General features: G+C 46.4%; 1 protein-coding gene across 1 annotated transcript in view; it reads left to right on the top strand.

Annotated features, from left to right (window-relative positions):
• Window positions 1–3,463: 3,463 nt before the first annotated feature.
• LOC144145320 (uncharacterized) overlaps window positions 3,464–23,813 on the top strand; it is a 38,820-nt gene continuing 18,470 nt past the window's right edge. Inside the window, exons 1-3 of the mRNA XM_077676890.1 lie at window positions 3,464–4,626; window positions 13,721–13,819; window positions 20,355–20,513. Of these exons, the coding sequence (XP_077533016.1) occupies window positions 4,354–4,626; window positions 13,721–13,819; window positions 20,355–20,513 (531 nt within the window). The 5' untranslated portion in view covers window positions 3,464–4,353. The remainder of the gene's footprint in view (window positions 4,627–13,720; window positions 13,820–20,354; window positions 20,514–23,813) is intronic.

Here is a 23,813-nt window from a genome sequence, read left to right as displayed (position 1 = left end):
CGTGTTGCATTCAATACGAACGGTTAAGCGTTTGTTTACACTTGTTTCGTTTGTCGTAAAATGTCCAAGCACTCCGGCACTCCACTCCGCTGGCAGATCAGCCGGCGAATCGACGGTGAGCAGACGACTCATCTCTTTGCCGGAAGTGCGTGAAAAAGCCGCCCAATAGCAGGATGTCTAGCTCATGACGAACATATGGGAATCGATGATGTAGACATGTGAAGATGGCGGCGTCCAAAAACACGAAGGGGAGGGTGAGAAAAAAGCGACAAACTTTGCAACAAAAGTGTGAGCTTTCCGCTGCGCGTAAAAGAGTAATACTTGGCACAGATGACGTTGACGACCCAATCTAACGATTGCGCTACTTCATTTAGTGTGCTCAAAACGCCTTTCAGGGCCCCTTTAAGTTGGTTCCGTTGGCCCCGTTGCCGCCGCGTGAACAACAACTACAACTTTTGTTGTTATTGTTGGGGGAACAATAGCTGACCCCGACTTGTCGACCTGTGAGCCCCAGCTCGCAGGCTGTCACACCTTGTACTGTACGAGTGGTGGGCATGTCACACCTTATCGCGCTTGGCAAGCAGTGCGGGAAAAATATATTGTGCTTGAAATTATACTGCGGCCCTACATGTAGTATTTTCATGACCGTTTTTCGTCGCGCTCATATTTCACGCCATTCGTTTAGAGTTTTCGTGCAATCGGTCAGGGATGTGAGCATCAATTGTGATGAAAAAAAGGCGGGAAAATTCATTGGCCGGTATCCGTTGTGACGTCCGTCGTTGATGGTTCCGGCACTCAGTGCGTGTAGGAAGGGAGTGCAAATTTTTTGTTCACATTCGCGATACTATCTGCGCTGTGAAGCAACGGATACCGGCCAATGTTTTTTCCCGCCTTTTTTCATCACAATTGATGCTCACATCCCTGACCGACTGCACGAAAACTCTAAACGAATGGCGTGAAATATCAGCGCGACGAAAAACGGTCACGAAAATTCTACATGTATGGCTGCAGTAATTTCAAGAACAATATATTTTTCACGCACTGCTTGCCAAGCGCGATAAGGTGTGATATGCCCACCACTCGTACAGTACAAGATTTGGCACCCTGCGAGCCCCAGTTCACCGGTCAACATGTCGGGGCCAGCTCAACGACAACAACAACAAAAATTGTTGTTGTTGTTGTGCTCCTGTTTAAAATGGAGGGGGGGGGGGGGCACACAATTTCACCTTCTTACTGATACAGCGTGTTTTTACAGCGACACCCCCGTATTTTTTTTTCTTTTGCGTCCGTAGTACGAGAAAAGCCGCCAGTTCTCTCAGCTTCCGGGCCTGTGTACTCCGCACACTGCACGTGCGGAGTACACAGGCCCGGAGTACAACTGAGAATACCGCCCCAATGCTCGACAAAAGCCTGAATGGGCACATCTCAGCAGCCTGTCAGATGTGCCTGAAAAACCGTATCAAGGAGAGCTAGCGAGAGAGAGAGAGAGAGAGAGAGAGAGAGAGAGAGAGAGAGAGAGAGAGAGAGAGAGAGAGAGAGAGAGAGAGAGAGAGAAACATTAATGAAGACCAGTGAGGTTAGCCGAGCCGTCGCGCTGGCTTGCTACGCTAGATGATAGAAGAAAAAGAGAAACAAAACAAAACAAAAAAACTATAAAAATGAAAAGATGTAATTTGATGCACCCGAAATTTTCATTCGCAAGACTCTGTCCAGTATTGTGCTCCATTGCAAGAGAGCTTTGATCGCACGTGCAGCCGGACTGGGACCCGACCAAGGACCCAAAACAGCCCTCAGCTCAGGTCCCGCAACAAGCAAGGACAACTTGCAGCAGTGGCTCTCAACAGTGAGCTCCCAAGGGACCTCCCTTTGGGTTTGCAAAAGTGATGGGGGACCCCACGACAAAGTGTGCAGGTTCGTGTCATAACGTCAAACAATTTGCCCTTGGAGCTGAAGTCGACCAAGCACCCATTTTTATGCCTGCCTTTGGTGTGTCTGGCACAGCTCGCACTGGTGTGTCTGGTGTGTCTCGCACAACTGAAACGCCGTGAAAAAAAACCGACTTTAGAGCACCCGCTATGCGAGGAAATAAAGCCTACACGTCATTCGGCAAAGTCACTATTAAATAAGGGATGTATAGCGCAACAAGAGGACGAAGAGGCCAAAAAAGAGAAAAAGGGGGTGTTTCAGAGAGAAATTTCTTGAGCGGTATGTTACTTGTTGGCGAATTTTCTTAAAAAAAGGTCTGTTCCTAGGAGTATACCATACCACCCTTGCAATCCCTCCCTAGCTCCCTAGTGGAGTGCCGTTTTGGAATCCTCTGGGGCGGTATTCTTGTGTACAAATGTAGCGCAGCAGAAACACACGGGACGGAAAGGATACACACGGACGAGCGCTCACTTCCAACTGATTCTTTATTCACAAGACGGCAAATATATATGCTTAGCCCTAGCAGGAACAAAAAAGACGTAGGAAACAAAAACAAAACAACAAAAACAAAAAAAGAAACTGACAAAGAAAGATCGAGTACACCCAACACGCGCCAAACATCTTATTTGCTCCCGCACACAGACCTGTTAGAGTGCATAGAGAACTGCATGGACAATTTTGGAGCACTGGCGTTTCAGAACATGACTGGCGTGAGCTATCAAGAGCTCCTAGACCCTAAACACAGCACACAGTTCGTAGAATGTGTTCAAAATGTAGTTTATAGAATTCCTTTGGCGTGCGGCGCGAGCTACGTGGGACAGACTGGCAGATGTCTCAATGAGCGTCTACGCGAGCATGCCAATAAGGTGCGTAATGGCAAGGAAGGTTTTTTGGCACTGCATGTCAGCACGTGTAGGGATTGCACTGCGCAGTTCTCACCACAGTTGCTGAGATAATTAAGGACAAGCAAGCGCGCTTAATCAGTGACGCAGCTCAGATGGCGCGGGGAAAAAAACGACTGTGTTAGCAAACTGTCGGTTGCGTTATCTGACCGTGAATTACATTTTCTGAAATGTGATGCCATACGCGACAGGTCACTGTGATTGTGAAGATGTTTGGCTCGTGTTGGGTGTACTCGATCTTTATTTGTCAGTGTTTTATGTTTTTGTTTCCTACGTCTTTTTTGTTCCTGCTAAGGCTAAGCATATATATTTGCCGTCTTGTGAATAAAGAATCAGTTGGAAGTGAGCGCTCGTCCGTGTGTATTCTTTCCGTCCCGTGTGTTTCTGCTGCGCTACATTTGTTCCCTATGAATTACCAACCAGCCCAGTCTACAGCTTTACTTAGGTATTCTTGTGTTTTGTCCGTTTTGTGTCCGTTTCAAAAGTGTCCTTTTTGAGCAAGCCCTCATTGGCTAAAAGCGAACACCCGGATGTGACGCCATGCAAGCACGGCGGAGCGGTGTTGGCGGAGCCAGCGGAGCTATGAGCCGCGGCTTCGCAGAGCAGACGATTTGAAGCAGACGATTTTTCCTCGCCTTGTTGTTGGTATACTCTGGCGAAACAATAAACAAAAAAAAAATAGTTTAAAATAGGTTTAGTCGTTTAAAATGTGTTACAAGAACAGTTGCGCAAAAGTAAACCCAAAGCCTGCCTACAACTGGAACTACGCCAAAATAAAACGGACGTTTTCAAAACGGACAAGCACGAGAATACCGACACTGGTGTGTTTGTGAAGCCCGCCACCCCGTAAAAATTTGGAAGCCGCGGTTTTTATCGAGCTGCCGCGGATAAGACTCGCATCCCTATAAAAAACAAGACAGAAGATCATAAACGGAGCAAACAATAAGGAGCAAACATAGCTAATCCCTCGCCGGAGTGTTTGCCCTTCTTCTCATTCCTAATCCGCTCGTTCGTCCTCGCCTATTCACTCCTCTCCCACCATTCTTCCTCTTGCCGCTCCCACTGGTATGCCCTGATGCGGGGCGACGATGCGCCCAGGCCAACGTGCAACAGCTACTGTGCAGTGCGTCGTCTGCTTCGTACGTGATAACTGATTCGCGCTCCGAGTTCCGGGGTGCATACAGCATTGTCGCCGAGACAGACGTCGTACTTCTCTTCGTGTACTGCCGGCAGCAGAACGGTACTCCAGCAACCGCTGAAAAGTGACACGCAGCTGTTTAAAGAATCTGTGTTCTCGCTCGAATTGAAACAAAAAGGGGGCGACACGGAGAGCTTCTAGCGGACACAAGTGTTCAAAGCAGGACGCGTCTCGACGGTCAGTCCGCCACCAATCGTCGACAATGCCGGGGCGGTTTCGCGCCGTCTCTTCCTTCGGAAATAGTTTCGCCTAAATCTACCAGTTTTTCAAGGCCAGTCATTGCCGGGCGCATCCACTGGAGACGGATCGTCTCTGGTTCCTCCGGTCATGTCGGACCAAGCAGCGAGGGACGGCCTTCTGGCTCAGCTCGAGCGAGACGTGCAGGCTACGCTCGACTGCTGCGTGGCCGACGGCCTGACCGAGGCCGAGATTCGGCACGCGGCCCGGCCGTTCCTGAGCGCGCCCAAGAAGCGGCCGACGTGCCGCAGGCTGCTGGTGAAGAGAGCCATCGCCAGCGTCGCCGTCGTGCTCTCCTTGCTGCTGGCCAGGGAGTCCATCGAATGGAGGGTCTGCATGTACGCCAGGCTGGCCATGATCGCCGTGAGTACATTTTGAGGTGCACTGGACCCTTCCAGGAACTTATTCCACGCGGTTTCTTGGTTGCCAGTCGTTCGTCGGGTACGGTGCGCGACCCGCCAGTATCACGCGTTAATGAAAGGTAAAATGGATACAGGGCGCTGCCTCTTGATCGTAGCAATCAGACTGTCATAGTTTCAACTCCTATTGATACGAGTACAGCAGGCCCAGATGCGGAGTGTTTTCGGCCCATGTACCATTCTTATCATCTTCGAAGCTCTTCTCTAGGCCGAAACGTTCCACGTGTACTCCAGGGCGTTGAAAGGTTGCTATGAACAATTCAATAAGTTGTCCTCATATCGCTGGCTCACACGTGGTCAAAATGGCTGGGAATATCACATTTTATTAGTATACTCTTTGAATTCTTTGTGGTCCGGAAGGCTTAGGTTTGGCCTAGAAAATTTTGACAAAAACTGTATATGTTCTGTGTGGCGATAAGCGCCAAACGTCGTTCAGCTGGCCTTTGTAGTATACCTAAATATTTTTCACATGAACTGCGAGATTGTTCGGAACAGAAATTAAATTCGACGTCACCCGGAAACAATTTCAGTGAGTGAGTGAGTGAGTGAGTGAGTGAGTGAGTGAGTGAGTGAGTGAGTGAGTGAGTGAGTGAGTGAGTGAGTGAGTGAGTGAGTGAGTGAGTGAGTGAGTGAGTGCTGGCGAACAGGTGGACCTATCTATATCTTTGCAAGACGCATGCCGGCAATAGCTCTGTCCGAGCAGAGTATTTTTAAATCTACCTGCGGCAAATCACCAGTCATAAAGCTTTGTGTCCTTAAGACTCTCACACAGCGGCAACACATTTTACGGCATGGAGCAGATTTTAAATTGGATAAGGTTTGTTGTTCCGTACGTGGTAAGCAAATATTGAAACTTGGTGTTGACTGACATGGGATTATGATGTCACTGGGACTTCATAGCGCAAATCAGCAAGAGATCCAGGCAGGAAATCTTCATCTCTTTCTATGGGTGAGATTCGAGCACGCGAAAAAACGCGCCCATGCCAGCCGTGTTCACCGAAGCCCAACAGGGTGGTTCCTGCGTGCGTGACGGGCGGCTTTCCCGCACAGATGTAGAACTCAAGATGGCGGAAAGACGCACAGCTCTGGCCCCTTTGGGAACCATATATAAAACTTCTACGCCAGGCTTGTCTGTATCGCAATCTCGTTAGTGTGATGATGAAACGCCGTCGGCAGCGTGTAAACGGATGGGGCTGAAACGGAGTGCGCAGGACGAGCGCTTTAACGGCACTTTTGCGCAATAGGTGACCGGTATAAAGTGCTAAGGCTCACGAGTACGTCGTCTGCTACCACCACTTCCGGTTCGAGATCTTTCCTGCGTCCCTCCGGTACACCTGCGCATAACATTTGAAATCATAGGTGAAATGATATCTGGACACGAGCACCTCAGATAGCTCGGAGCAAATTTTTGTCTCAAAGGTTTGAAGGGCAGACGTGCATATGTGTGCACGCAAGCACAAATAGTTAAAGACGAAACATGTACGTTTCTCCTATTGCAACCTCAAAGCTTGTTGTAATACACGCTAGCATACTTTAGGAGATTTTCGTCGCTGATATGGAAGCGCGCTGCTTTTGATTTTTGATTCTCAGCATAGAAAGGGCCCTTTGAACGTTTGCCCTAGAAATAGGTATATATATAGAGAGCGAGAAACCTCAGCGCGCAGCGAGAAAATAACATTGTTGAACCCCTGTCTTTTTGGATAGTTCACACGTGAGCTTTCTAGGCAGTGCTTTCTCCATTTGCACACCCTCATGAGGCCCATTGCCACGCTCGAAAAACAACGGTGGGAGCCCCCTAACAGCAAAAATAAAAGTGATTGTCTGGCATGGCTTTCGATTACCGCAGGATTCGATCCTTGCACGTCTTGCACAATTGCGCAATTTGTACGCGAGTTTCCCGAGAACACAGAATAGCTTATCCAGCACCTGAGGTCAAGTGTGTCGACCAGACCAAAACTTAGCTCCCTCGTGATCCCGCTATCTATGAACAAGCGGTGTAAGGAGAACCGGTTGGGGCATATGTGCGGCTCTGAAAAACAGCGCACACACAGGGCAAAGCACAGGAAAGACACGGCAGTGTCTTTTTTTAACACTTTATGGGCTGTTATTCACCGCCGGCTTTCAAAGTGAGTGAAAAAGATGAAAGTGAATAAGCTTTTGGAGTAAATAAAAAATGATATGAATGAATGAAAGGACCGTGCCACTGGAAAGCTCAGTCGGCTTGCCTTTCTTTCGGCCGTTATCTCAGGCTAGTCAGGAGCGGGGCTTTTTGCTGCTTCGTGCGAAGTGTTGTGTGCAGAAAGGATCGACGGACTATAGCTAAGCTGTGGCGGCTGAAGTGCCATGTAGGCGGCTTTCAAATGCGTGGGCGTAGCGGTTCGCTTTATGAGTCATTTGCCCCCCCCCCCCCCTCCCCCCCTCATCAAGAAATAGGGGGGAGGTGGCTTTTTCTTGAAATTTAAGTATTACCTAACTGTACGAAATGCAAAAAAAAATAAAAAAATAAATGGAGAAGCTTGCACTAAGTCGCGCAAGGCCTGAACCATAGCGAAGCTGGGGGATTTCTTTGTATTTCAGCGCAACACCACCCATTACATTAGGTTAGATATTGTTCATTTACATGTTCCCTCGTCGTTCTTCACTGTGGTATATCCATCTATATAGTCGCCTTCCTCATGCATGACTGGCGGGCCCGGATCATTTGGTCCGCAGTCTTTCACATTTCTCTCAAAGTGGAACGCGTCAGCCAACCGGCTTCGCGAACTGGGCATCTGTAGCGCGAGCTGTCTTGTGTCCCCCCTTGCGATGTGGACGCACGTTAACAATTTTTTTTTATTTTGCGAGCACAGCGCACGAGCCTGGACGACGCAGGGCCCTCCTCCCAAAACGCGTGCTCACGTGCGCGGTACACGACGAGAGTAACTATGACATCCCCCCCTTTTCTTATGACGCCGCACACCGCACACATTACGTCCAACAAAAACAGCAGCTAGCTTCGTTGTTAATAAGGGCTAGCCTGCCGCTATTACTCTATAGCTAAATCATTTTCATGAGTCGTAAGGTGGATCTTCTGCACGCCTTAAGTAAGCGCGTTGCAAAAAAGCATCTTCCGTAAACGGGTTCTATATCATACCTCTAACGGCCCTAACACCGGCTACGCTCAAAAAAGGAACTCTTGTATTCATTCTTTGCATCAGGAGTGCGATGTGTTCTTACGCAGAAGGTTGGTGTCAATACTAAGGCGAAAGCCTTCGATGTCCCATCAGACGCGCCAAAGTGACCGCAGTTGTCGTCGGCGTCGATCAACCCGATTGGTACCAAAATGGCGGCCGCTATGAAGATAAAAGAAATAAGAAGAGAACGGTTGCGGCTTAGCTCCGCTAAACCTGGATATGCAAAGCTTGGCTTAGCCTGGTTAACTCCTGGTTTCACTTGGTTCACCTTTGCTTTAGCTATAATTATTTTACTATTCATTCAAAGCCTGCCTTTGTCCATGGCTGTGGTCCCGCTTCCGGCGTTTTCCGAGCCGGAGAATCGTCAGGACATAGCCGCGGTGTGGTCAAACGCAGCTTACGGCCTACTGCGCAAAGCCTCCAGCTACCGCACGACGCTCGGGGAAGACGTCCACGCCTCACTCCCATTCATGGCCAAACATGCATGCGCGCAGTGAGTCACGTGGTCAGGCGCGAACAAGCTGCGGAGAGCGCATGCGCCAACCCAGCAGCTGCGGGAAACGCGGTCCTCTGCGCAGCTAGGCCCGGCGAGTCCCGTGATGCGCAGCTGCGGTCAAGTGAAGGTCAAATCACCACGATGGCGAAACCGCTCGACGAGCTTTGCGTTAAAAAACTCATTCCGGTTCGTGTAGGATTCGAACCCAGTTCGCCGGCGCAGCAGCCAACTGCGCTCACCACAGCGCTATCATCGTACGGAAATGGAACAAGAATTGGCCTGGTGCGTTCCCCGGTGACAAGTGAACGTGACGGAACGTGAGTAGAACAAGTGCACGCGGAGGAGAGCCTTATACTGCGGGGAAACTGCCGCGTGCATTGCGGCCAGTATGCCTGTCGGGGTAATTCGCGTCAAAAGACGAAAAAAGAAAACCGGAAAAAGACACGCAAACGCGATGCAGCAGTAAAGAAGTCTAATAATCGCTGGCTTTCGCCTTCAGATCACGTAAGCAAACTTAAGTGCCCGAAGAATTTTAAAGACGATAGTATTTCTTGGGCTACTTCAACGCAGAAATTTTGGTCTGTCTGTCTGTCTGTCTGTCTGTCTGTAACTCGATTCAGCCACCCGGCCAAAGTGCAACAGAAGCTGTGCAATAGTCTTATATACCCACAGCCAAATCTAAACGTCTAAGTCTGGTGTCAGTGTTTATACTTGTCAACATTGTTGAACAAGAACAAGACATTACGCAAATGTGAGGCAGAAGATCAATATATATGAGATATTTGCAGTGTTCCTTTATTAAAAAAATTAGAGCGGCTTAGCTCGGCTATGCATGCCAGGATATACGTAGCGTGAGCTAAGGTTCAGAAATCCAATCCAATCCAACCGAATCCAATCCGATCTGATCCAATCCAGTCCAGTCCAGTCCAGTCCAGTCCAGTCCAGTCCAGTCCAGTCCAGTCAATGCTCCTCGCGCATGCGCAGCACGGCTCTCCAGGAGCCACGCGAAACTGCTATCAAGCGGCTCCGGCGCAGCGTCAGACTTTGCTACTGCGCAACGGAGGCGCACAGCTGGGCACGCGCCGGCGCCAGTGCGTCTGCCGCAGCTTTGTCGTCACTCCTCTGGAATGCGCAGATCGGCGAATGTGCAGACCCAATTCTCTACACACCCGTACTCCAATTGGATTGGATTTCCAATCCAATCCAATACAATAGAATCCAATTTAATCCAATCCAGTCCAATCCAATGCTCCTCGCGCTTGCGCAGCACGGCCCTTCAGGGTCCACGCGAAACTGCTCAACCTCGGCCAGTGTAGCTTACGCTACAAAAATTTATGGATGCTTGGTTTTTACGATAGCAAATGAAATACTACATCAACAGCATTTACTTTGTCGCCTGCTGTCGCCCGCGCTCCTGGCGGCATTTGAGAGATCATACGGCAACAGCAACGAATGGTTCCACTAGATAGGTTCTACGTTCCGCTTGGAACGCTCGTGGAGTGGGGCAACGTGGTTCTATAAACGTTGTAGTAGGGTGCCTCGATTCAGGCGCGTATCCGCCGTACGGCAGCGCTGGCATCGAAGCACCCGACTTGGAGCAGTGGAACGCGGTAAATTTTTTTAACAGCAGAGCTGTTAAAGCTTTTAGTTCCAACGTCGAGCGGTACCAGAAAAGAATACAGAAAAAAAATACCGAGCGCACGTGAGCGTGCGCCTCGTGAGGAGAGCCCGGCGTCGACCCTCGAGAGCACTCTGTCCAGCGTTCGGAGCGTGATCTCTCGCGTGCTGTTCTCCTCGCCAGTTCACGGGCGTTCGCACCAGGAGTGGGGAGCACAGACTACGAGTTTCGCAATCCCGTTGCCTTGGGTTTCAGCGCGCGGTACACTTTGGGAGATATGTGAAAGCCTGAGGGGAAAACGATCCTGGCCTGCCAGTCACGGAGAAATTTTAGCGACAAGTTCGGAAATCCATGCGAGGTGCAACAGGGACCCGGGTCTCCGACGAAATTAAAGGGGCCGCCAGCTCTGCTGTTTCTCCGGCCTTGCACCACTAGTGAAAGCTGCGCCAATTTTTTTACTCATGTTGCAGTTTTGAAGCAAAAGTATACTCTTAAGAAAAAGGTCGGCGCTCTTACTAACAGAACACTAACCAGTTACTTGTCCCAGTTTTGACTAGGTACTTAATTGCTTTTACTAACTGGCCATGCATAACCTAGTAAAAAGCTATGCATAACAATGTGGATCTTCTGAGTGCGCAGCGCGACATGGACACATTAATCACGCACATATCACACGTGGACAATCAACAAACGAATTGAGCAAGAAAGCCAACGGGATGTACTGGGAGAGCGAGTATTACTTAGTTACCTTAGAAACACATCTGCTCTTCTTGCTTTTATAGCTAGTAGCGCAAAGTCCCCTGAGAGAGTCGGTGGGCTTGTCGTAAAAATAAAATCTTTTAGCGGTAAATTTAGAATTATGCATTTTAAAGTCAGCCTGTGGATTTGCAAAAACTTTTTAATCGTGATTTCGTAAGGAAACAGAGCTGTACTTATTGTGTTTTGTTACTTCAGTCAATGTTAGTATCAAACCAGCAGCAGTTACTAAGTGCACGGTCTAGACTAGTAACGGTTTTAACACTTAGTGGCAGGACCTAACGTACCGTTCTGGGGCGTAGTAAACTCCGTAAGGAGTTAGTAAATACAGCCGTTACTACCCTTTTACGAGCTTTTTTGTTAAGAGTGTATTTATACAGGCAATATTCTAAAGAAAAGGAATTTTTTTTTTGTTTTGTTTCCAATAGAACAAGTGAAAGAGGGAGGGGGAGGGGTCATCGGTCTGTCGTGGGCGCCACTTTTCCAGCCTCATTTAGCTTGATTATGGGGGGTGATGGGAAAGTGAAAGCGGCAGGCTTTGATTGCCGGCATTTACTGGGTCATCAACGTACCCCAATTAGCAGCTGCAGCTTTCTGCGGTACGATATGGTTGACAACATAAAATACTCAGAATCTTGCGCGCTTATGACGACCATGTTTCAACCTTTTCTATTTCACTTTATACTACCGTATAGCGATGCACCTGGTCCACACAATCACAAGAACACACACATATTATATATATGTATATATATATATATATATATATATATATATATATATATATATATATATATATATATATATATATATATATATATCGTGATTGATCAGCAGCTGTTCAAGACGTCGGCAAACAGCAGCGATACTATAGCAGGGGGTGCCATAAATCTCTGGTACCAGACATTCCTGCGCTGGAATTTGTACGTGCGTGCACTTAGCGCTCGAACACTAACGAGTGCCGGCAGCTTGGTTGTTCTCCTTGATGATCATTCAGAGCCTTATTGGGATATCATATGATTCAGTACCGTTGGAATAACAGTGGAGGGATTTAGGCAGCTGAATAGCGGGGGCGTTCTCTGCTTTCGAGGTTGCCACAAAAGAAGGAAGCTTGGGGTAATCTCTATCCATTGATAGTGAACAAATGTAGCGCAGCAGAAACACACGGGACGGAAAGAATACACACGGACGAGCGCTCACTTCCAACTGATTCTTTATTCACAAGACGGCAAATATATATGCTTAGCCTTAGCAGGAACCAAAAAGACGTAGGAAACAAAAACAAAACAACAAAAAAAACACAAAAAACACAAAAAAAGAAACATCGAGTACACCCAACACGCGCCAAACATCTTCACATCTTCACAATGTAGATGTTTGGCGCGTGTTGGGTGTACTCGATCTTTCTTTGTCAGTATTTTTTTGTTTTGTTTTGTTTTGTTTTTGTTTCCTACGTATTTTTTGTTTCAGCGAAGGCTAAGCATATATATTTGCCGTCTTGTGAATAAAGAATCAGTTGGAAGTGAGCGCTCGTCCGTGTGCATTCTTTCCGTCCCTTGTGTTTCTGCTGCGCTACATTTGTTCACTATGAATTACCAACTAGCCCAGTCTACAGCTTTACTATGCATTGAGAAATGGCGTGAAATGGGGGGCATTCTTCAGCATTAACGGAAGGCTCGCAGACGTTGTCATGAAGCTGAACAAAAAATACAGGTTGAAAGTTATACAGCCGCTTATGCACCGACATTCTATTACAGGTTGACGTTGTCGATAGTTTCTACGAGAGCGTAGAATGGCAAATTAATCGGGTAAAGATTTAATGCAGGGGATTAGCGGGCGCCTTAACCGCGAAAATTGGACAAAAACAGGCAGTTGAGTATGTAGCTGGAAATTGGAATTTGTAGCCGGAATATCCGAGGAGATATACTGTTGAAATTTGCTGAAAAAGCCAACATAAACTTATAAATTTATTCCCTCGCAAGCGAAAAAATGAAAGAAATTGGAACAGAAAACACCCAACAGGAAAATTGAAAATTAAATTGACTTCAATCATGCTACACAATGTTGAGGTGGTATAGGCAAGTTCAAGTAGAGTGCATAATAGTAAAATGGGGAGAGACAGAGTAGCACAGGATACGAAAAAGTAGAAACTAACAAAAAGAAAGAAAGATAACTTGCAGTCAACAAGAGAAAGGGCGGAAACTTTTAATTAGCGCTTAAAAATAGATTCGTGGCATTAACGGGAGAAGACAGCGTCGACATTCTGAGTAATAATGGTATCGGCGATAATAATCAGCGCTGTCATGTCAACACTGGTTGTCGGGAGAGCAGAACATATAGGCAAAACTGCTAAACAACCTAAAAATACGAAGGCCCCCTACTGAAAAACGCACAGACATAGACACATGTATGTATGTATGTATGTATGTATGTATGTATGTATGTATGTATGTATGTATGTATGTATGTATGTATGTATGTATGTATGTATGTATGTATGTATGTATGTATGTATGTATGTATGTATGTATGTATGTATGTATGTATGTATGTATGTATGTATGTATGTATGTATGTATGTATGTATGTATGTATGTATGTATGTATGTATGTATGTATGTATGTATGTATGTATGTATGTATGTATGTATGTATGTATGTATGTAGTAATGGACAAATGAAATGTGAACGCGAAGATATGAGCCATAACACACAAATAGCGCGATTTCTTTCCATGCAAGTCAACTTGTCGCGTGGCTTTATTAAAGCAATAAAGTTTTGAAATGTGCATTTCAAAATATACCACAAGCGGGCCGTTATTTAATCTCCACAATCCATATCTATTGATTTTGCATGTTTTGGTTCATATTTTTGTCTTCGCGTTCCATTTGTCCATGACTGCACGTATGCATGTATCTATTTATGTGTAATGTATTTTTTTAGCTTCCTAACGCCACAGAGCTCCTTACTACTTTTCTGTTCGCTGCTTTTTCAGTTGCTGCCGTACTGGGATTGGACTCCGTACCATTACGAGATCTGCCTCATCGCCAATCCACTGTACCAAGAGAAGGAGCTTACGGCGACTGACTGCCAGGTTGGTTCTTACGATTCACTTGCATCCCAAGCGCGTCTCGCGTCAGCTAAGGTTCTGCTACAGGTTAAAATTCCGTGTCGTTGTTGTGGGTCAGCACTCAGCAGAAGGCTCTGGTGACGTCACCACCATTCTCTGTTCTGTAAAAAACGTCTCCGCACACCGATCAACTACCTCACGTTTTTGAAGATTTCCCGCTACCCGCTAGGTTTTGCCATGCCAGCAAGGCTGACCATTTGTGCGAAGATCCAAGAGCTGGCAGTTTTATGGCGGTCGTTAGCAGCGCTGCATGTTGGAAAGACGGCATTTAAAATTGCAACGAAGCTCTGGTTTCACTGTAAGCTGCAGTGAGTGATAGTCCGGCTAAAACTCTACGGCGTTGTTGTTCGGAAGAAGAAAACCCTCGTGCCGCATACCTCTACAGAAGATGGGTAAATAGGCTAAAGATTAGATATCAAATTAACCGTGATATTTTTTTTGTACAACCAATACATAGAGGATAATTAAAAAAAAAAACAGCGTGATGACGTCCCAGGGTGACGGCACCCTCCTCCTCCGCCAGTAGGGCAGGTAGCAACGTAGCCAAACGTAAGGATGGGATCATCATGATTAAGTACCTATAGACCCACTATAACCGTTAATTTTAGCGTTGAAGCATGCATTAATGTACGACATGGGGCGTCTACAAGAAATTATGAACGACAAAGCAAAAGCGAATTTTATTGAACACATGTACGAATGCTAAGATAAAGGTTAGTCACTTCAAGTAGTGGTTCACGGGTTTTTTGACCCCAAGGCTGTATTTGTACGCTGTCGATGCCTACCATTGTTAAATCACGCGGCTGGTCACGGGCGCGTCAGCTTTTAAGAGCGCTGCAGACTATGTGGCCGTCGCCATGTAAGCACATATCACACGACTCGAATACCCTGGATATTTCTATATTCATGCTCAAAAACGATCGGGTATAGGCGCGTGGTTGAGAAGTAAAACCTATACTATGCACTTTAAAAAAAAAGTATGTTCTGAGGGTTAGAAGGGTCACAAAAACAATGAAAGCCCTTAAATTACTTTTGAGGGAATTTATGCGAAACGCCGAACGAAAAATGTTAGGAAACTTAATAAGTCAATCAGAAGCTCCGGCTAGTTTTTAAAACGACTACCCGCTGAGCTTTATACAGAAACACAAAATACGCGGCTGTAGAATTGACTTTTGTAGTAGCATACATCGTAAATTTAACTTTGACGGACTTGACTAAACGTTGTGGCAATACATGGTTACCAAACAGTGTGTCTAGCATCGACATCACCATAAATAATGTAGAAATGAAAAGAACATTTATTTACTAAATACTTTCAATCTTTCAATCATTTATCTTTCAAAAACTTTTAATCGTTTAGTAAATACTTTCACTATGGCGACAAAGAGTACAGATGCCCGTTAGAACATGCCTTTTATGTGTTACGTTTTTATCTGTATTTCTGTTTGATTTTTTCTTCATTTTTTCTTTGCATGCTTCTGTCTTTCCTTGCACATGCTCAGAGTGATGCCTGCTTATTTTATAAATGGAATACTGGATTAATAAATTTTCAGTTGGGAGTCAGCGCTCGTTCTGTGGGCCATACTTTTGTATATTGTCTTTCGCGCGGTAGTCATACGATGAACTCGTGCCAACTTGCCCAACTAGCCACCTTACTCGCAATTTTTTTGCAGAGATTTCGAATGGCTCTCCATATAGTTTAGGCGCAGTACAGGCATGTTCCTCTATTAATTATATGACGCTGCCATTACTCTTAAAACTAATGACGAAGTAGTGGCCCTGCCAAAATTCTAAAAGAATTTTAAGGTAATACACATAATCAGCTATAAGTACAACAAACCCTCGTTATAACGAAGTCTCCGGTGCAGGAAACTGGCTTGCTTATAAACAACATTTTGTTAACAGCAGATATTTGCTCTCAATTAACTCCAGTAGGGGCCACTAAACACTTCCAATGAAGCAAGATTTCCGACACCGTGAGTTTGCTGCAATGTCGGTTTACTGTACCTGTATCTAATCTATTCGAAATCTGTTGCATAATGTCGTCGTGACATAAGGGGGTAGAAGATTGGTCGTGAAATCATTGTGCCCGAATCGTATGTCAGAAGTTTAACAGTTAATTGTGGGTATATTTTATGACAACTATTTCTGGTAAGACGTTATGAAACCCAACACTTAAAGGGACCCAGAAAAGCTTTGTGAAGGTGACAATCAAATGCATTCAGGGGGTAGAACACATAACGGGGGATTTTTCTGCAAAGTGTGAGCCTCATATGTTGTACGGATAATTTGTAAAAAATTTTTGAAGATCACCTTTCTCAGCCGATGAGCGCGTCGCCGCAGCGAGCCGACCGCGGCTGACGCAACGGCGATCGCGGCTGGCGCAACGGCGAGGCGCCCGTCTGATTCGGCCGATCGTCGGGCGCCGGCAACGTCACTGCCATTGGCTTCCGGCTGCTCTTCCTCCTTCCTGCGCGATCCCGAGGCAAAGGCGGGTCTGCAGCGATTGACGCGTGCCTAGGCGCAGGAATGTAGCTAGCGGAGAACGGAAGTCGAGCGTCGCGATGTCACATGGCTATTCCCAGAGTTTCCAGCTGCTTTGAAAGAAGCAGAGAGGGAGGAGGAATCGATCGGCAAGGGGAGAGAGGTGCACTTAATTGCTTCTGGCGAAGCTAATACTGAATGTAGATCAATAATTCCAACGGCATTGCATCGCTATATTGGTACTACGCGACAATAAAGGCCTTTTGTAACTTTTACAAAAGGCTTTTCTGAGTCCCTTTAAATGTATTATAGAGTTTGTCAAAACGTCAGAGCCCTTCCACTCCGGGAAGAGGGAAGTCCAGCGAAGCTGGTGCTTTGCTGGGATTTGCTATGTCGGGCTTTAGCTGTATTGGGGATTCGCTATGTTGAATTATAAGGACAGTGGTGTGATAACTACGTCACAGAAAAAGGACTCACACGATCGGTGGGTAGAAGCAATGACGTCTCCAGTGCGCCGCACAGATGGCCGCCGAAGAACACTCGGCATTGCTAAATGTCAGGGGGAGAGAGACGCCGCGCGTGGCGAGGGTGTACAAGAATCGAAAAAAAATGGCCGCGTATCTGCTCTTTTCGTTGCAAATGTCGCCGAAAGACGATAGTCGACTGGCGCCCCTGCCAAGTCTATGCCGCCCTTCTCTTTCCCACTCACCTCTCGTGCTGTTCCTCTCCCGTCTCGTTCCTCCCGAGATAGCCCGCTAAAGGTTTGCTCAAATCAATTTAACTTTTCCGCGTTTCACTCCTCCAAACCGGGTGCCTCGATGCCAGCGCTGCCGTACGGCGGAGACGCGAGGGAATCGAGTCGCCCTACTTCAACGTTTGTAGAACCACGTTGCCCTACTCCACATCATAGAGTTTCATATTGTTACGCCATCCAAGACGATGAAGACAGCAGCCGAATTTAGCGTCACCAACAAGCATCTGCGACGACAACGAAGCTGGGTGGGGCACGCTGCCTGGCTTGCATTTTGCGCATTGCTCACCATCCTCACCGCACTGCAGCTTCGACCGGGGCGGTCGCCCTCGACCGGGGGGTAATGTCACGGGACACCTAGGCGGCCAATGCCCCATGCTGCCATCGCTCATCAGTCATCACCGAAGACGACGAGGACGACGAAGAAGTGGCTTGGCCCCAGCGCGCGCTGTTATGGCCGCATTGTAAATTCTGTGAATAGATTGTTCGTCATCCTTCAATCATCGTTCGAGTCGTTGGCTCTGCCGTCACGTTACATTTGGGGCCAGGGCGGGGATGACGACAATGCCCCATGCTGCCATCGGCGATGGCAGCATGGGGCATTGGCCGCCTAGGTGTCCCGTGACATTACCCCCCGGTCGAGGGCGACCGTCCCGGTCGAAGCTGCAGCGCGGTGAGGATGGTGAGCAATGCGCAAAATGCAAGCCAATCAGCGTGCCCCACCCAGCTTCGTTGTCGTCGCAGATGCTTGTTGGTGACGCTAAATTCGGCTGCTGTCTTCATCGTCTTGGATGGCGTAACAATATGAAACTCTATATATGCTCCACGTGCGTTCCAAGTAGAACGTGGGACATATCTACTGGAACCTTTCGTTGCTGTTGCCGTTTGATTTCTTAAAATGCCGCCAGAAGCTATAGTGGTGCGGGCGACAGCAGGAGATGGAGTGAATATTTTTTCTGCAGTGGATGTAGTTATTTCATTTCGCAAAAATCAGGCATCTATGAATTATTTTATAAAGTAACACTGCAAATATCACTTAAGTATTGATTTTCTGCCTCATATTTGCGTAATGTCTTGTTCTTATTCAACAATGTTGACAAGTATGAACACTGACACCGGACTTAGACGTTTAGATTTGGCTGTGAGTATATAAGACTATTGCGCAGAATTTGTTTCACTTTGGCCGGCTGGCTGAATCGAGTGACAGACAGAAAGACTGACAGACAGACATACAGGCATACAGACAGACCAAAATTCGTGCGTGTAAGTAGCCCAATAAAGACTATCGTCTTTAGAAAGGTGTAGTCACTACTCCCTCCGTAGATGGCTATGCTTCACTGTGCAACAGGAAATGTGGAAAAGCCAGCTTACGAAGACCAATCTTAAACCCATTCTTTTAAAGGCGGCTTCATTTCCGAAATTTGAATTTATTGCTGCTAAGACATTGGTCTAGGGAAATGTAAGCCATCTTATACCAAGATATGGAGGCCCTGGGACACCTTTTTTATCTTTATAATTCTTTATACGCTGAGAATTGTTAGTCTACGCTTGGTCTGCCGCTAGAGATTATCTACTGGATCCTAGCCACTGGCGGTTTGGCTATTAAAAAGCCACTTCGTTCAAACTACTGCAAGTTTATCGAAGCGGTGCACAACCGGACGATAAAGCGCCCACAAATAGACGTAATTTTTCTTGTTTTCTAGAAGGCGTTTGAACTGTTGTGACAAGGTATTTGGATAACTGAACGCTATACTGGTAGGCACTCTTTCTGTTCAAGGAATCACAATTATTTGACGAATATCTATAAATTTTTGCGGTGCGGATTTTATACATCTAACACAGTTACTTCATGCCCCAGGTGTTCACCTTGGCTCCACCTTTATTTGTGATCTTTATATCCAATATAAGAAGTTTAATGATGCGAAATTAAGGAAGTTTACGGGCTATCTACATAAATAAGAGAACTTTACGGCAGGGTCATGATAAAAGCTGCATCCACTGTTACTGCCGATGAAACGCTTACCGCGTCTATTATGAAAAAAAAAATCCAAGCCTGAACTTTTTGCTGGATCAATTCAACGCTATTTCTTGGTGATGTCCCTCGGCATAAATGTTGAGAGGGTATAAATAAACAGAGGTACTATCACATCTACTCTACGTTGGATGGGGAATGCGCATGATGCCATTGAAACGCAATAGATAATCCACTTTCTCTTTAAATGACACTTCAGGAGGCAGATATAAGCACAGAATTTTAAATATTTATACCTCGGACTACCTTTGCAATGATTGTCGTGCCTATTATCCACACCATGAACGCCACATCGGGGCGCTTCAAGTACCATCCTACGGGAAAATCTCGCACCCGCTACACCACTATCCTCTTACTGTAACGTCATATCTGCCCTTAAAGCTTGCATTAGCTCTCTATCTCATAACAGACACCTTCTGAGCCAGTGACTGAGCGGCCATTTAGGTGACTTTAAACGGCCCTCTTACCTCGCTAGACCATTGGGCCACATAGCGGAGAGCGCGAGGTGTATTACGAAAATGCGGATGGGGTACCGTACTTCTCACACAGGAGAACTTGTTGCTGGGCGTGTTGGTTTTGGTCTAATAACATACTGAGTAGCGCAAAGAGACATACACAATAAAGAGGACGTGGGACAGGCGCTACACTTCCAACTGTTTATTAGCTAATATAGCATCGTACATTTATAGGTACATCGACACATGCGCAATAGACGTGCCAACAATCGTTATCGAAAGAATTGATCTAAGAACCGCACCTTAGCATTGAACAGTATCACCGAAGTATCACTAATGCACACTGTCCCCTTCAATCTTATGCGATGTGCCTCCAGCAGTTCAGGGGCCTTCTAATTTCTGCTTTTTGCCAGTATTTTTGTTTTAGGAAAATCTTGGCTCACACTTTGTGCAGGAAAGACAATGCGTTGTCAAATGCGCGCCATTGTTAGACTTTAAATTTTTCGCATGCTCCCTGAGGTAGCCGTTCAGATACCTTCCATCGATGTAGGGCTTTCCACAGGTGAAGGGGATTTCATAAACCACTCCCACCGCGCAAATAAACGAACGGCTTCTCGTGTCCTTTCTCACACAGTTTTCTCGGTGGCACGGGAGGTCGCGAGAGTCTGCTTCAATCGAAATATTATTCTGTCTACACTGTGCACTAACTACATATTTTGCTGCAGGATCCTAAGAGAGCTTCACTGTAAAGCAAATAACTACAAAGCCATATCGCAGGTTTGCGAGGACTTGCGCGGCGTTGTGCGGGCTGACGGCACCGAGTCTCAGGACCTGCTCGAGGACGTCGTGGATAACCTGATCCCCGTCGTGGTCAAGGAGGGCCTCGGTGACTGGCCTGCGATGGACCCGTATTTTTCTATCGCCAACATCACACAGGTGCCGTGCACGCTTCCTCCTATTCCGCGGTTCAGCGTTTTACGCAAGGCAACACTTACAAAGTCGTCCAATTTTAACGCGGAAACGGCGTATGGCCCCAGCTGGCCACCGACGCTTAAAAGAGCGAAGGGGGGAATTTCTTCATTGGACGAACAGCGGGAACGGCGGCCTGGAGTGAATACTCTGGCCTGCTATTCTCAGAGAGGACTAGTGTAGAGGAGGACACGACCAAGAGATGGAGAATCAAGAAGGCGAAGACGGACATCCGCAAGTCAGGTTCTAAGGTCTTATACCCCAGTCACACGGGCACTTTCAATCGCGATTGAGTCGATATGGATCGAGCTCAATCCGGATCGGGCGCTGCTACACGGCAGTTTCAACCGTAATCGGGCTCGATCCCGCTCGAACCCAATCGTGGTTTCTCAAGCGCGATCGAGGCTTCCAAGCGCGATCGAACGAAAGCGGCGCTACTCTCGTCCCCGCTCAGTGATGGCACAGAAGGTGACAACTTCAACTAACGCCACAAATTGTGTCAAATAACTTGACCCAAATAAGCGTGCGGTAACATTTACGTAGTTACGTATACCTACTACCGCGCGAAGTTACCAGACGCCGGCCGCAAGTACATTGTTAGCGCCATCTGGCGGACACGAGTGCAACCGGTGCTTGAAACGGGCCGCGTAGCAGCGGCAGTGCGCCGAGCGCGCTCGAAAACTCGATCGCGATTCACTTCAATCGCGATTGAAAGTGCCCGTGTGACAGGGGTATTAAAAGGGCCATGAAGACAAAATACTACACTCTTAACAAAAAAGCTAGTAAAAGGGTAGTAACGGCTGTATTTACTAACTCCTTACGGAGTTTACTACCCTCCAGAACGGTAGGTAGGTCCTACCACTAAGTGTGGAACCGAGACCGTGCACTTAGTAACTGCTGCTGGTTTGATACTAACATTCACTGAAGTAACAAATTCTATGAATTATTAACCATAGTAACTACAGCACTTTTTCCACACCACATCACAATTAAAAAGTTTTTGCAAATCCACATGCTGTCTTGTATATTCTCACATTAAAATGCGTAATTACAAGCCTACCGACTCTCTCAGGGACTTTCCGCTGCTGGCTATAAAAGCAAGAAGAGCAGATGTATTTCTAAGGTAACTAAGTAATACTCGCTCTCCTCGTGCATCCCGTTGGCTTTCTTGCTCAATTCAGCTGTTGATTGTCCACGTGTGATATGTGCGTGATGAACGTGTCTATATCGCGCTGCGCACTCAGCAGATCCACATTGTTGCGCGTATCTTTTTACTAGGTCATGCATGACCAGTCAGTAAAAGCAACTAGGTACCTAGTCAATACTGGGACAAGTAACTGGTTAGTGTTCTGTTAGTAAGTGCGCCGACCTTTTTTTTGAGTGTAACTTGGCTCATTAAAACGTCGTCTTTGCCCCGATAAACAATGATGACAATTTTATCGCAATCGTCAAAGAAATAATGAAGACATGAGACAAAACAGATGCCGCAGTGGCGACTCCCCCGCCATTTCTCGGTATTTCTCTATGACGTCACAGAATCTTGCTTTGATGATTGGAAGCCGCCCACCTAAGCCGCCGCTATGAAACATGACTTGGAGATTGTACTGGGGCCTCTAGTTCCGGCTGACCGTATCACTTCAATCAAACGTGCGGTTAACACGCTGAAAAATACGTTTTAAGTGCTGTGTCACTCCTGTCCATAAACGTCACTGTAGCGCGAGATTTGAAAGTTTTTCAATATTTCTTGCGTTTTCTCGGTTAACCCTTTCAGCCCTGATTTTCTTTATTTCAAGCAGAACAATGTTTGCTGTGCGTTTTCTTAAATTTTAGGGTCCCATAAGCCCCCAAACAAACAAAAAAAAAGCTGGAAGTGCAAGTAATAACTGATTTATTAATGAGGCAATTAATTGCGACTAATGGCAATTAAAAATTTTATGTCGAGCAGACACATCACTTTTGCATATTTTACTAAACTTTATGACTACAAAACCTACAAACCAAAAAAATGAACTTCGTAATGCGCGTATTTATAGATATACAAGCTTGGGAATAAAACTCAGACCGCCATTTTTTTTCCTTCCTCAATATCGCAATTTCGTCTTCAGCGGAGCTTTTTTTTCTTTATAGCATGCAGCTCCACTAAAATGAAACAAAGGTGACATCTATCGCAATAGGCATCAATGAAGAACAATTCCCCCCAAAACCAGCAGTTTTAATTTCGTTCTCTATGCGCTAGAGGAACTTTAATGTGACGGCGTCAATTGATACCACCAGGGCCGAAAGGGTTAACAACGTCTTTCGCGGCTGGGATGGATCTGAGTGCGTTAGCAAAAGCTAGTTCTTTTGAATTTAACAAAGCTGTATTTTATTTTCATGGCCCCTTTAAGTCCGATTCTGACTTCAAAAGCTGGGATATAGGTCGAGTGTCCCATAAATATTCTGTAGATATTAGTGCCCAGATAAGTAATTTAGTATCAGCCCATGAACTGCATGGCTTCTGCGGTCAAGTGGTCATAGCACTTGCGTTCGAACTTCAGGCACATGAACAGCAATAGGTCAGTACACTGACAAAATGAGCTTGTGCCTTCTGCATGCCATGTTTTGAATAAAATACAAAGTATATTGTGGAAAAACTTTGAACTACCGTCGTTGTTACGTCGTCGAATCCCATCTCCGACAAAACGAGATTGATATGCTCAACGGCCAGTTCAGCGATGACAGTGGTGCCATTATTCATCCAATGCGGACGCAGCTAGAGGGCCTGTATCACAAGCGAAAATAAAGTATCGAAATGAAAACGAGTACTAGAGCTACGCAAATTTTCCATAATGCGGATACTAAACCTCATATACGAGCCCACTGAAATCAGCCATGGTTTTCTCGGTTACTTTATACTGTCGAAAAAAAAAAAGGTTTGCTCCTATTTCGTGGAGATTGAGGCAGCGCCGGCCAAATGATCCCGTGGTACATTTGCAAGAATATTTACTCGTATGGGAGTTAAGCCGCTTATTTGCTTATTTGAAAGAACCCAATCCTCTCACAGAAAACAACAACGAAAGCAAAAAAAGAAAAAAAAAAGGAGCAGAAGAAGAAATAAATGGATAGTCGTATGTCAGGAATGGAAATTAATGTTTGGAAAAGAGCTGTCGCCGGCCGTAATTAGATGTCCCGGCGGACATGTGAGGCGCATATCCATTTTACCAGGAAGGATGTCCGTTCCGAGGAATCAGTGCGTACAACGGACGGCCGCCCACGCCCGAGAAAATT

This window comes from Haemaphysalis longicornis, unplaced genomic scaffold, assembly GCF_048455015.1.
Source record: "Haemaphysalis longicornis isolate Haplotype H1 unplaced genomic scaffold, Haemaphysalis longicornis Haplotype H1 scaffold_7, whole genome shotgun sequence".
NCBI lineage: Eukaryota > Metazoa > Arthropoda > Arachnida > Ixodida > Ixodidae > Haemaphysalis > Haemaphysalis longicornis.
The sequence above is the reverse complement of the archived record's forward strand: the minus strand, read 5'-3'. Positions and strand labels throughout refer to the sequence as shown.